Raw genomic sequence first — 15205 nt, 5'->3', positions numbered from 1 at the left:
CTGTGCTGGGCAAGGAATCAGAGCTGATGGTAAACAGACAGGCACATGTGCATGCACGCTGACTGCTTCTCTTTTGATGACACACGGACTTTTGGCAGTCCGTACCTTGACCTCAATAAAGCATTTGTCCAGTCTCATACAATATACTAATCTGGATTAGAAAATACTATACTGAATAATTTCACCCAAATGATGTCTGCAAATTTTTCTGCAAATGGTTTATAAAGCATTCTTGGATGGAAGTATTTATTTATTCATCAGAATTATATCCTACCACAATTTAGCCCAATGTTATTCAATATCTTCATAAATAGCCTAGAAAATGGAAAGGAAGGGATATTTCTCAAATTTGCAGATGACATCAACATAGGAGGACTGGCTAATAATTTTTTTCAGGCCATGGAACTATTAGATTAAAAAAAAAATTCCCAGAAATCCTGATAAAGAGGGAAAGCCCCCGTGTTCAATTTTTTTCCCCACTTAGTCTGATGAACATGAGCTAGAAAGGTAATGAAGCAGCTATTAAGGCCAATGCAATTTTCAGATGCATTAACAGAAGTATTGGATCTAGATCAAAGAAGGTAGACACTGCACTTTTAAAAGGAGATGGAAAAGCTGGAGTGGGATCAGAGGATAGCTACCAGGATGACACGGGGCCTGGAAACCAAGCCCTATAGCAAAGAGAGAAAGGAACCGGGCATGTGTAATTTGCAAAGGGGGAAAGGATAGCAGTCCACCTGTATCTAAGTGGCTGTCTCAGGCAAGTAGTGGATCTGTTCTCTGTTGGAACTGAGTGTAGGACAAGGACTGAAAGATGGAAATTGAACAAAGGTGCTTCACGTTGAACGTTAGGAGGAATTTCCTGATGGTAAGAACTGTTAAACAGCTGAATGGTCTGTCTAGAACAGTTATTTCCCCATGTTGGAGGTTGCCAAACAAGAGCTGAGTGGCAATTTGTCAGGGATGACTTAGTGGATTCTGGCAATGAGAAGGGAATTGGACCCAATCGACTTGTACAATCTGACCTTACTATTCTGCAGAGTATTTACTTTTCTGTCACAGCATTTGCCCTTTGGAACACCATATCCCTGTCCATCCTCCCCTCAAGCTTAGATTAGCCCTGACCCTGCCAGCTTTTCAGAAAGCTTTAAAAACTGGGATGGGTTCCCAGACATGGGGTTTAGAGTTCTTAATTTATTAGGTTCATTTTTACTTTGGTGCTCATTATAGATTTTATATATTGATTGGTTTTTGTTGTTATTTCATATGCTGTTTTTAATCTGTTGTTAGCCACCCAGAGTCACTACAGTGACATGGGCAGCCATATTATTATTATTAATAAGAATAATAATAATGTACCAATATACTATAATACTACTAATAATACAATAATAGTACCAATAGTAACAGGCACCTTGGGTGCAATCCCAAAACATCTGGAGCACCACTTGAACACCATCAGCACTGACAAAATCACCATCAGTCAATTGCAAAAGGCAGTTTTACTTTGAACAGCTTACATCCCGTGACGATACCTTTAACACCATCAAACAACATCTGCCTATCCTAGGTCCTTGGGAAGGACTCGATAGGTGGATAAAAATGCCAAATCCTAAATACCTGGTTAACCAACCATCATCATTGTCGTGAAGAAGAAGAAGAAGAAGAAGAAGAAGAAGAAGAAGAAGAAGAAGAAGAAGAAGAAGAAGAAGAAGAAGAAGAAGAAGAAGAAGAAGAAGAAGAAACAACAGTTTTGGAAAGATCTATGGGAAACTTAAAAAGACTATAATAAAAATGCTGGAAGGATAAAAGAATTTGATGATGAACTTAGTAAAAATCAAATGGAAGAACTAATAATAACAGCAGAAATGGTTAAAAATAGAGTTTAAAGGATTAAAAACTGGAAATCTCCTGGAAATGATCAACTGCATGGCTTTTGGCTCAAATATCTGACTAGCTTACAGCCAATTATAGCTACACAGTTTAATGAAGTATTGCATAAAGGAGACATCAGCGACTGGTTAATAACCTGCAAAACTTACCTGATTCAAAAAACAACAACAAAAGGGACAACACCAGGAAACTACAGGCTAATAACATGCTTGCCTACAGTGTTTAAATTACTCACTGGCATAATAGTAGACAACATCGAAGATTATTTAGAAGGAAATAGCATCCTTCCAGTATAACGCCCATCTCCTCTTTTGTGGGAGATGGGCAGTAACAAAATTTGAATAATAATAATAATAAAAATAACAGAAAGGAAATAAAAGAAAAAGCAGAGTTACAAAAGATTGATAAAATGGTTTTGGAGAACTGCAAAAGCCAAAAAAACAATTTACAAGTATCCTGGACATTAGGATAACATCAAGCATGGGCAAGTTAAAAATGTGCTTAGTAAAGAATATATCCAAAGATTGAGAAAATTGCTAAAGACAAAACTGAATGGTGGAAACACCATCAAAGCCATCAATACCTGGCCCATACTTATGACACAAAACACTGCTGGAAATATTAACTGGACAAGCTGAATTGGACAGTTTGGACCAAAAACAAGGAAACTGATGTTTATTCACTATGTTTCACATCCCTGTAGTGATACCGATAGATTATACCTGCCCAGCAGAAATGGAGGCAGAGGTTTACTTCAAGTCAAACAAACTGCCGAAGAAGAAAAGCATGCTTTGGCTGATTATGTAAAAGACAACCAAGAACAAGCATTGATACAAGTTAAAAATTGGGACATACTGAACATACAGAAAACAAAACATGAATATTGAAATAATGTAATAAAAACACGAACAGAATGCTGGCAAGGAAAAACATTACATGGTCAATTTCTACAAAAGATCAAGGGGAAAGTGGATAAAGATAAAACCTGGCAATGGCTTACAACTGGAACGTTAAATAAATGAAGCTCAAGAATTGATTTTAGCAAGCTATTTGAATTATCAAGGCCAGAACTGAAAAATCATCAAATGATTCAAAGCGCACATTGTGCAAAGAAGCAGTAGATCATATACTCAGCTCATGCAAGAAGATCACACAAGCTGATTATAAACGATGATATAACAGAGTTGCCAAAATGATTCACTGGAACATTTGTAAAAACTATCACGTGCCAGCAATGAAAAATTGGTGGGAATATATAGTTGAAAAAGTTAGTTGAAAATGAGGTTAAAATATTGTGGGATTTCTGAATACAAACTGATAAAGTCTAGGTGCATAACACACCAGATTTAACTGTGGTTGAAAAGAAGAAAATGTGGATAATTAATGTGGCAATACCAGGGGATAGTAGAACAGAAGACAAAGAATTGGAGATGATCACAAAATATCAAGATCCAAAAATCGAAGTTGAAAGATTATGGCATAAACTGGCCGTGATGGTCCCAGTTGGTAATCTGCACGCTGGGTGCCATACCAAAAAACCTTGGACGGCACTTAGAAAATCTGCACCTTGACAAAATTTCCATCTGTCAGTTACAGAAGGCCACACTGCTTGGATCTGCATGTATATTATGCTGATACATTATGACATCCTAGGTTCTTGGGAAGAACTCGATGCAAATGAAGGCCAACACCAGCTGAAGGACTGGCAGCTGTGATTTCACATTGTTGTGTATATAATAATAATGGAAATATGCTAGGGGTTTATGCCAACTCCCAAGCATCACAGAACTCCACAACAGCTGCCCAAAACTGCCCAAGAAAGGGCTAACAGTGGGGTTCAGCTTTTAAGAAATCTCCCAAACACTCCAGTCCTCAGTAATTTTTGTCAAGCATACTTACTACAAACACCAGCATCAAAGGCAGAAGAAATAAAAGTCATTTTGTTTGAAATTGGCTCAGTTAAGTTGCAAACTTTCATGATTTCAACATGGCTTTCTCGTTAATCACTTGGAAAAACTCTGCTTGAAGGCTAATTAAGACAGAGAAGTTGCTTCTCTGTCTTTACTGCCACAAACTGGGCATGATAATATGTTCTTACATGTTTTTGATTGTATTTGTTGAGCACAATTTGGACAGCACCTCAAGACCAGTAGAAAAGCCAACACAAAGTACTCTGGTTACTGAAAGCTTTTATATATGACACACCAGCTAATAAATGTGCACATCAGAATAATATACAAAATAGATTAACAACTGATTTGAAATGGAAATGGCTACAGAAACAAAGAAGTTCTTTGGATGGAACTAGAAGAGTAAAGAGTAAGATCCTTCAGCAAAGGATCGTTACCTTGCCATGGTGCTGGAGCTTGAGCACCTCAATGATGCCATGAGCTAAACCGTGAAGGGCCACCCAAGACGGGAAGGTCATGACAGAGAGGTCAGACTAAATGTGGTCCCTTGGGAAGGTAATGGCAACCCACCCCAGTATTCTTGCCGTGAAAACTAAATGGATCAGTACAACCAGAGATCTGTCGGTATACCATCGGAAGATGAGACTCCCAGGTTGGAAGATGGTCAAAATGCTACTGGGGAGGAACAGAGGAGGAGTTCAACTAGCCCCAGACGTGATGACGCAGCTAGCTCAAAGCCAAAAGAACGGCTAGCGGCTGACGGTGCTGGTGGTGAATGGCGAATCCAATGTTCTAAGGATCAACACACCACTGGAACCTGGAATGTAAGATCTATGAGCCAGGGCAAATCGGATGTGGTTATTGGTGAGATGTCAAGATTAAAGATAGGCATTTTGGGCGTCAGTGAACTGAAATGGACTGGAATGGGCCACTTCACATCAAATGACCACCAGATCTACTACTGTGGACAAGAGGACCACAGAAGAAATGGAGTAGCCTTCATAATTAATAGTAAAGTGGCTAAAGCAGTGCTTGGATACAATCCAAAAAACGATAGAATGAGCTCAATTCGAATTCAGGGCAAACCATCTAACATCACAGTGATCCAAATATACGTCCCAACCACAGATGCTGAAGAAGCTGAAGTAGAGCAGTTCTATGAGGATCTGCAGCACCTACTGGACAACATGCCTAAAAGAGATGTTATTTTCATCACAGGAGACCGGAATGCTAAGGTGGGCAGTCAGATGACACTTGGAATTACAGGTAAGCATGGCCTGGGAGAACAAAACGAAGCAGGACATAGGCTGATAGAATTTTGCCAAGACAACTCGCTCTGCATAACAAACACTCTCTTCCAACAACCTAAGAGATGGTTTTATACATGGACTTCCCCAGATGGACAACACCGAAATCAGATTGACTACATCCTTTGCAGCCAAAGGTGGCGGACATCTGTACAGTCGGTAAAAACAAGACCTGGAGCTGACTGTAGTTCAGATCACAAACTTCTTATGGCACAATTTAGGATCAGACTAAAGAGATTAGGGAAGACCCACAGATCAGCTAGATATGAGCTCACTAATATTCCTAAGGAATATGCAGTGGAGGTGAAGAATAGATTTAAGGGACTGGACTTAAATAGTAGATTTAGTAGATAGTAGATAGAGTCCCAGAAGAACTACGGACAGACGTTCGCAACGTTGTTCAGGAGGCAGCAACAAAATACATCCCAAAGGAAGAGAAAACCAAGAAAATGGTTATGATCAAAAGCAAAGATGGCCAGGATCTAACAGAAGAAGAAGAGATCAAGAAAAAGTGGCAAGGATATACGGAAGACCTGTATAGGAAGGATAACAATATCGGGGATAGCTTTGACGGTGTGGTCACTGAGCTAGAGCCAGACATCCTGAAGAGTGAGGTTGAATGGGCCTTAAGAAGCATTGCTAATAACAAGGCAGCAGGAGACGACGGCATCCCAGCTGAACTGTTCAAAATCTTGCAAGAAGAGCAATGACAAATCTCAATAAAATAGTTAAGAGCAGAGACCTCACACTGACAACAAAGGCCCGCATAGTTAAAGCAATGGTGTTCCCCGTAGTAACATATGGCTGCGAGAGCTGGACCATAAGGAAGGCTGAGAAAAGGAAGGTAGATGCTTTGGAACTGTGGTGTTGGAGGAAAATTCTGAGAGTGCCTTGGACTGCAAGAAGATCAAACCAGTCCATCCTCCAGGAAATAAAGCCAGACTGCTCACTTGAGGGAACGATATTAAAGGCAAAACTGAAATACTTTGGCCACATAATGAGAAGACAGGACACCCTGGAGAAGATGCTGATGCTAGGGCGAGTGGAGGGCAAAAGGAAGAGGGGCCGACCAAGGGCAAGGAGGATGGATGATATTCTAGAGGTGACGGACTCGTCCCTGGGGGAGCTGGGGGTGTTGACGACCGACAGGAAGCTCTGGCGTGGGCTGGTCCATGAAGTCACGAAGAGTCGGAAGCGACTGAATGAATAAACAACAAGAGTAAATCCCAATGTTTGTCTCTTAAAAGAAGATCCAAAAGCTAAGATGCCACAACTTAGAAAGATCCATTCCCCCATACCTTCTTTTTTATTATTGGCAGAGTGGGCATGATTAACTCAGGAAGACTGTGGAGATACAGGATAGCTGTCTTCAAAATCTGAAGGGCTGTCACGCAGAGGACAGCATAGATTTGTCTGAAGCTGTTCTGGATGACTAGAAACAATGGGTCTGAAAGGATGTAGATTTTAGGCAGACATCAGGAAAAATTTCCTAATGAGAAGTGCTATTCAGCAATGGAACAGACTGCCTTAAGAGGTGGTGGACTTTTTCTTTCTAAAGGTACTGAAGAACAGACAGATGGCTGTCTATCAGGGATGCAGTAGATTCCTGCACTGGGCCAGGGCTTGAACTAGATAGGTCCCTTCCAACTGTCCCATTCTATGAACAACCCTTCAGATCCAGAAGCCTTCTTGCCTGGTTGGATCTGTATACAGTACACTGCAAAAGTTGTTGTCAGCAATATGGCAACTCACCATAAATTACTTTAGAACACAGAATCAAATACCAATGATCATACATTATCATTCAGTTAATATATTTAGAATTAAAAATTAAACAATATCTACTAATTTCATGGAAAATGGTTTTGAAGCAAATGAGCTGAGACAGCTTAGGTTTCTCCTCTAACACTTTTAGATAAAAAAAAATACAAACAACTGCATCTAACCAGGCAGTTCAAGAATACTATCAAGACTATCATAAACTTACATTCTGTTCCAGTGCTGTAATCTCTTGTTCAGATTTTGCAAGCTTAAATTTGAGATCACTGATTTGTCTGTTTGCATCTCCTAAATAAATAATAACATAAAATCATGTCTGCCATCAAAATCATTCTCAAATAAGCTCTATCCTGCAATATCCATTAACATTAAATCCCACAGCTCAGGATGTTACCCACCAGCAGATGGTTCTTCCTCCCTCTTCATTTTTCAGTTGTACTTCCCCCATATTTTGACAGGATTCTCCCAGCCCTTTCAGGTAGATTTTCATGAGAGGGAAGGAATGGGGAACTGAAGAGAATAGAAATGAACCAAGATCACCTCTTTCCCCATTCTCCCAGAAAAAATTTTCAGCTGGATGGAGGCTGTTTTGGAATAGAAGGAGCACTTCTTGATGTTTGGGACTCACTGGTGGACACATCTGGAATTCTGAGATTGTGTATTAAGTTGTATCTTGGTCAAATAACTGCCACTGGCAGCGTGGACAGTCAGAAAGTACTAAATTACCAGAAGTAAAATTAATGAGGATGATTGCCACTGTGCACTATAGCTCTCCAACTCTTAATCAGCCTTTATTCCCTATGCTGCTGCCCACTCCTGCCCCCTGCCACCACAGCAGCAGGACTGAGCACATTTTGAAAAAAAGCATTGGCATGCAGCCATCCATCATATTTATTTTCTAAAAGGACAAATATGGTGAACTGGGCACCATTGCAATTTTTCTACTGCCTTATGCCACTCTTCCCACCCAAATGGGCAGGACACAGCTTCTCTTCCCTTCTACAAAGGCCAACTTTGGGTATACAACCAACTAGCCTTCAGAAAAAGCATTTCTCACTTTTTTAACTTGATAAGAAATGTCACCCATTTGACATCATGTTACAATAGTTGCTCCCACTAAGTTTGACTTAGTGTACAACTAGCTCAGGCAGTAAGGATTCAGAATGACAGCTCAGAAAAAAAAGGTATTATACCTCTGCATGAGGTAACTAAGAGGCCTATTTCATTTGATATATTCATTCTGTAAGTAGAGAAAATTAAGTACCAAATTTTAAAAATTTAACCCGGGGATTAACCTTACTTTGAAGATCAACCGCATGCATGTCTGTGCCATTTTCTAGGACTCCATCTTCCAAATGTAATTTCTCAATTTTACTATTCTGTTTTTCTTCCAGTTGTGCTTTTAATTTTTTAATCTGAAAGCCACAAAAAAAATAAATCTAAGGAGAAATGATCCAAATTATACATGAATAGAATCATTAGAATTTTAAAGAGATTGTTTGGTGTCTCTATTTTGATTTATGAAAGAACACTTTTATGAGGAAAGCTTGGCAGCTGGCATTTCCTAAACTGATATATTTCTGCAAGATTTGAATTATTTTTGGATGGAATAGTGCATGGGTGGGGAAGAGATTATAAAGCAACAGAAGAGGATTTTCAGATTATGCAGGAGACATTGCTAACATTTTGGTGAAGAATAATGATGATTAAACATCCTTCCCTTTCAAAAAATACAGAAAAGATTTTGGAGATGCCAAATTCAGCTATCAAGATTGTGGTAATACATTGCACATCTTTTTAAATGAAAAACCTCATCTAACAGATAGCTTCATATTCTGCCATTGCTCCTCCACTCCAGAGATTTTAATACTCTATATAATACAATATCTTGTATTTAATCTTAAAAATCCTCAGAGCTAATAACTACATTATGTCAACCAAACTCTTGCAATAGTTCCAAAACCTTTAACTTCTTAAAACTGCTCCTCAGGCAGACTAATTAAAAGCCATGGAAAAAGGGATGAAGGGAGTAAGGATCCTGGCTGATGCTATGAGCCTTTCCTATACCTGCTGCATTCTCAAAATGGCATTTGGTGGGGAGTGGCACAAAGGAATGGTGAAGGCAGGTGGAGGAAGCTAAAATAAAGACACAAAAGCATCTGATTTTTTAAGGCCCCCATTATTTAGCATCCAAATTCCAATTGCTAAACCTATACAATATATTCAATCTTGTAAATTAGAGAACACAGCAGAAAGACAAAATTGATTTGATAATAGCCAGATAGTAAAGTATAGCTGCTTCCCGTAGATGTTTCTGTACTTGGGGAGGGATGGATAGAATAATTGAGCACTTACCAAATGTGAAACATACTGGGGTAAGGGGGAGCATGCGTGTAGGTTTTCCTTTCAAGGGTCGGGGGATTCTTTCTAGCATTTGCTTAGACATAATTTTAAAAAGACAAGGACCAGGAAAATAAACTTCTTATTGCATACTTGATTCATGGTAAGATACTACATCCCAGGCTAATGCAGCCTAATATTCATTAAACTTGCCTCTAGCTTAAAAATCTCAGCAAAGCCATTTCAGACAACTCATCACGAAAAATGTAGCTTGTAATATAATTTATAGGCCAACCATTGGTATACCCAACAGACTAATAGAGAAGTATTTGTCCCTTGCTTACCTGTTCAAGTAAAAATTCTCGCTCCTCCAGAAGTCTTTTTAATCTAATGTCTAGAAAAGAAAAAGAGGACACAAAACACTTGATGTGTTACAGATTTTTAAAGAAAGGGAATGACGACAGTTAGTGGGGCAAATGATGAATGTAATTATGCACGTACCACAGTAAATGGAGTCACAGACAGGGCTGGGAAGGGACTTTCAGCCAAGGGAGGTTATGCCAATCTCACAACGCATGCTTGTCACTTCAGCAGAAGCATCCAGCAGCATGCAAAGCAGCTATCTTCTACTGTAGGTTAGCATGCAGGTATTCTATGGTCAAACACTGGAACACAAAAATCTCACAAATCTTTTATTGTTCAAATACATAGAATTTACAATATTAATCTTACAACACAATAACTGGACTGGGCACACTTTGCATGTCATCTCCAAAAGGGGCCTCAAGGTATGTGGGGATATGAATGCAGCACCTGTCTGCCACAGCTCTTTCGTGGGACCGCTCAGCACCGCAGAGGACAGCCATACAACTCTGGGAAAAGGAGCATCTGCTTTCAGATGTTGCAGACAGGCGCATTTGTTCATTCTCCTGCACAGCACAGAGCCCTTTTTGGAGCGTGAGTCCAAAGCACTGCACAGCCCTACATACTGATACATTTAGACAGTTTAAAAACTCTAATACTTTTCATAAACTGTAATCCAACATTTGCACATGATGGTTTTAGATTTTTCCACATTAAAAGACTTGTCAAATATAAATCTTTCAAGTCTAGAAGAATCCCAAATGATTTGCTACTGTCTTCAACTTAAAAGAAAGTTTAACTCTAGATTTCAAAACATAAATTTTACTTTAAAATGTGAAATGTTACCCATTTGATACAGATTAATTATAAAGTGATCCCAAACATGTAAGTTAAAGGGAATCAGCATTCTCTCACAAACCACTTTAAGGACACACAAGAATCTCTTCTTTTTTAAAAATCTCCTTCAGAGAAAGGGCAATACCACATTCATAGCCAGTTATGTCCACCTTCTTTAAAAAAAAAAAAGCAGCAGCTAAATTGAGTACAGGATTTCCAACTCAAAGGTTAAGGCTGTCTTCCTCTCTTTGCCTAACTCCTCTGTTCAGATAATTTGTTTTGGATGGTACCCTGACAGTTTGGATCCAACACAGGGAATCTGGAGAGGATGAATTTGTTTTACCAGCAAATGTTCGGATGAACACAACTGGATGTAACCCAAGAATCCCATTCTGACAAAATGATTGTGAAGCCAGATGGTTCACTCCATGGAGCTGAATACAGAACATCCATCCTTTTTATGTTATAAAATTAGAAGGTCAAGCCCTTTTCACATTCATTTAGGAGAGTCATTAACAGGCTTTTCCCTAATTTACTATTTTTGCTGCAAATAGTAAACATCTCAGTATTTTAGAAGGCTCTGACTAAATAACATAATAAAATTATGAAAAAATACAAGTGCCTTGCAAAAAAGGACACTTCTGTGATAATCTCACACTAATTAATCCAGCAACACGGAGAACTCAGAAACTGACAAAAATTCAAGTTAATACTTAAAGAATTTACATATTTACTGAATGGAATAAAAATTGAATTTATCTGGTGGAAATCATGTGAGAGGACTTTTTTGTGAGGTGATTCCTTACAGCTGGGCACTGTGTGAGAATTCTTTGATGTGAAGAAAATGTATTTTTAATGTATGGCTACTAGACCTTAAGACTAAGATGTAAGATACCTTAGTTTTTAAAATTAACATGTAAAAGAAAACAATACATCATGAAACTAAGGAATAAATAAGAATTCCTTATGAATGATGTTGAGGGTATAGAACGCTTACATTTACCTTTGTGAATTTCTACAAAAACATGTTCTCTATCAAAGAACCGCTGCCTAATGCGCATTAATCCAGCCTTGTACAGTATATACCAATTCAGTGAAACAACTGGACAGTATAACCATCTCAAATAAAATAGTAACCTTTTCCCATGACAGTTACTCCTCTCCTCTCCCCCATCTCTTTTTTATCCCAAAAGATAGGATGCTTATTTACAGATACATTTCTCAGCACGGGGAATGAACAATAATTATCAACCAATCTGTTCATTAATACCTCTTTAAAAATATGTATATGGTTTGCTGAAATGGCAGCTGCACAAAATATTAGAAGCATTAGTTAAATCAATTTTACCAACAAATGAGAAGAGACATTTTAAGATATAAAACTTTATTTCCACTATATACATTTGATACTATGCCATATTTTTAATATGTTTTTATATTTTTGTGTTATACACGGTTACACTGCTATATAGCTCTACAAATTTTAGAGTTTGCATTATCTTTTAATTTTAAGAGACTAAAACAGAAGTTAAAATGATTTTATTCAGTAAAAATGTTCCTAGTTAGAATATGCTCATAAATGAAAAACTTTCAGATTTATTTTAGCCATTATTAAGTCTTTTTCTTAAAGAAGGCAGTGTGTTAAATAGGAGTTTTATGCATAAAACTGCAGTAGCTATTACCTTTGGTCTTGTGATTTAAATAGAGATTGTTACCACAGAGACAATCAAGACTGCTTATATTCCAGCAGAAATAAAGGGATAGATCTTCCAATACAAGAAAATACTGGTTTACATTCAACTAGCTCTATTTCTTTGCAAGTCAATGCACAGAGAACAAATGATACTAACTTTTAAGAAAATAGATATATTACAATTTGCAGTAAACATTACTTACTACAAAGGCTAAATATAATGTGAACTGAAAGTTTTATAATACATAAACATACATACATTACAGTGAAAGAGACAGAGAAATAACTTTAAATACTAAATTGGATCAAGAGTATGTCATTTATGTATCAATTGCATTGACATTAAGTTAAATCCACTGATTCAAACCAATAAGGGCTTGATTTGGTAAGAAAAGACTGAATTGCATATAATTGAATCGTATATGATTCTTAGTAGCAAATGGTATCTTTTACTTGCATATTCATCTAATTCTTATAGTGATCTGTATCTATATCTTTGGCAATAGAAATGATATTAATTTGAAATGTGTGAAACACATACACAGTGCAATCTTACTACTTTTCTCCAAATTGTCATAATTTCATTATTATTATGCATTCAACTTTGACCTTGCGTTTTTGTTCATTAAGTGTAACAGTAATGAAGCTATAACAACCTGAAATCAAATATAAATGTATCAGATTGGTGACATTTTATCAAAAAGCTAGCATGTATCCTAATAATTCCTAAGAATTTTCCAATCCTACCATTCATTAAAATCCTTAAAGAACAAGTACTATATTATCTTTTTGATGGAATATGAAAAAGCAGTTCACTGGGAATTTGCATAATAGCTTTGAATAGACTGTAATTAAATCTGACACGGAAAGTAGCCTCCACATGCATACATTATTGATATAGTTTAGTTTGCAGAGTTATTTAAAGAATGACATTAATTAAATGGTAGAACTTTTCCTTTCAAATGAATTAAGAATTTTTGACTTTTTTTAAAATTAAAAATGTACTTTTGCTCTTTAACTTAACATATGGCTGGTGCATAATGTGGAATAATGACCCAGTTCTGAGTTTATGATATAATGCAGTCTTCTCGAGATTTACCTTTACCCTTCTTATACATCTGGGTTTCTTCTTGACTGTCATTAACAGCGCTCTCCAGGTTTTCTAACTGTTCTGATGTATAATTAGCAATTTGTTTTGAACTGATTTCATCCAACAATTTATTTGTGTCTTCCAGTGGTTCACATTGTGACTTTATTGTTTCAGAAAGAGAAGAATCTATCTGCACAGATTTAGCTTCTTCAAATTTATGTTCTTTCATCTGCTGAATACTGTCACTTTCATCCACAAGAGCCTCAGATCCAACTGCATCTGTTGAGATTAGGTTGGTTTTGACCTTTTCATTATCTTTATTAGTCTGACTCTCTCTCCTTTCAGAAGTTTTCAATTCTCCAAAAGAAGACTCATCAAAATCTAAGGCCTCATGATATTCTTCTACAACTACTTCTTCACTCTCAGGCTCCTTCTTTTGTTCGATGAATTCAGTCTTCTGTGACTTGAAACAAGCAACCTTCTCAATATCTGGCACAATAATGTGAATTTCTTCCTGCAGCTTTCTGCTGTTTTTACCTTCTTTGTTCCCAGTGCATACTTCTTCAGTATCCTCTTTCATTATAGTTGCAGTTACAGCAGATTCTTTCATAGTTTTGTCTTCTTTGTCTACACTCTGTTTTCCTGCAGACAAGTCTTCTATGTGGCTATCATCAGCAACTTCTTCATGTATCATATGAATATCAACCAGAGCTCCACCTATGCAATCTGATTTTATTTTATGGCTGGAATCATTCTCTAGGTTTGCATCTGCTTCTTCATGGGTCTGACATTCACTTTGATTTATATCATCTACAAGAGCATGTGCTGCATGAATGTCTTTCATGGTATGTTCATCATTCTTTTTCTCAGAATCTAAATGTGCATCTACTGCCCTCAAAAACACTTCTCTTTGAGGAATCACCTTAATGTCTTCAACATTTTCTTTAACTGCTCCTATCTCTTGCTCATTTTGTTCTCCAACAGCTGCATCATGCTTTGAAGATGGTGACTGGATTTCTTCAATTTTAACTGGTTCTTGTTCCTCTCCAAACTCATCCAATGTAAATTTCATAATACACGGTGTTCCTGTTTGTTCTTCTGCAGAATCTACTACTTGGTCCTCCTGCTGCTGTACCGTATTTTCTGCCCAATTCTCTTCATTAATTCCACACATTTCCATTTTTGGCCCTTCTGTTTCAGCAGTTATTGTAGCGTTTTGTTCATTTTTAAGAAACGCGTTGTTTAAATCTCCCTCAACAACCCCATTCTTTGACTGTTCAATATTAAGATCAATACTGGAGGCTTTGGTAAGGATAACTTCTACCAATTCTGGTGAAGTAGAAATTGCCATGTGACCATTATTTACAAAATCTAAAGCTTCCCAAAATACTTCACTATTCCCTTCTGCCTCATCAACTACAGTATTTATTTGTTTTTCTTTATTTTGCTGTTGTGGAGGTATTTCTAAATTGGCATGTATTTCCTGATTAATCTCAATACCTGGATCTGCAACATTATTTTGATTATGAGTGATATTTACATTTCTATCAGACACTTTCTCTTCTGTAATATGACTTGGTGAGGCCCCTTCAACCTTTAATTCAACTGCATCTCTTTTTTCAAGGGAATAAACAACTTCAGGGATACATTCTGAGTAACTTTTTACAGGATCCTCAAGTCCACTATTTAATTTCAGTGTTGATTTAACTTTGGCTTCAGTGATTTTCTTTGTCTCTACATTTTCATCAGCAGGCAATGTCTTTACTTCCAAACATTTCAGGATAATTTCCTGATCCTTAGTGTCCTCTGTGTTTTCCTCATGCTCAGTATTCTGCAAGATTTCTCTTTTCCCCATATTCTCCAAAATCTCATTTTCCATGTCCACTTCATTTGCTTTGCCTAAAAGATCATTAAAAAAGTTGAAGGGACCACAATATAGATAGATTACTTAAGTGTGCTATCACTTACCTTCCCACTTAAAACCCGAAAGAGA

At 37.4% G+C, this 15205-nt stretch overlaps 1 protein-coding gene across 20 annotated transcripts in view; it reads right to left on the bottom strand.

Moving 5' to 3' along the window:
• LRRFIP1 (LRR binding FLII interacting protein 1) overlaps positions 1 to 15205 on the bottom strand; it is a 98259-nt gene that overhangs the window by 10966 nt on the left and 72088 nt on the right. For 17 of the 20 annotated variants that reach the window (XM_063317860.1, XM_063317865.1, XM_063317866.1 and 14 more), the window contains one exon: positions 12006 to 15111. In XM_063317860.1, the coding sequence (XP_063173930.1) occupies positions 13190 to 15111 (1922 nt within the window). In that variant the 3' untranslated portion in view covers positions 12006 to 13189. Of the gene's footprint in view, positions 1 to 7097; positions 7178 to 8189; positions 8305 to 9573; positions 9624 to 12005; positions 15112 to 15205 lie in introns of those variants that run through there. The other 3 variants (XM_063317880.1, XM_063317878.1, XM_063317881.1) reach the window with 1 other exon arrangement.

The sequence above is a fragment of the Candoia aspera genome, chromosome 1 (genome assembly GCF_035149785.1).
Source record: "Candoia aspera isolate rCanAsp1 chromosome 1, rCanAsp1.hap2, whole genome shotgun sequence".
Classification (NCBI taxonomy): domain Eukaryota; kingdom Metazoa; phylum Chordata; class Lepidosauria; order Squamata; family Boidae; genus Candoia; species Candoia aspera.
Note: the sequence above shows the minus strand (reverse complement) of the source record. Positions and strands in the feature narration are given on the sequence as shown.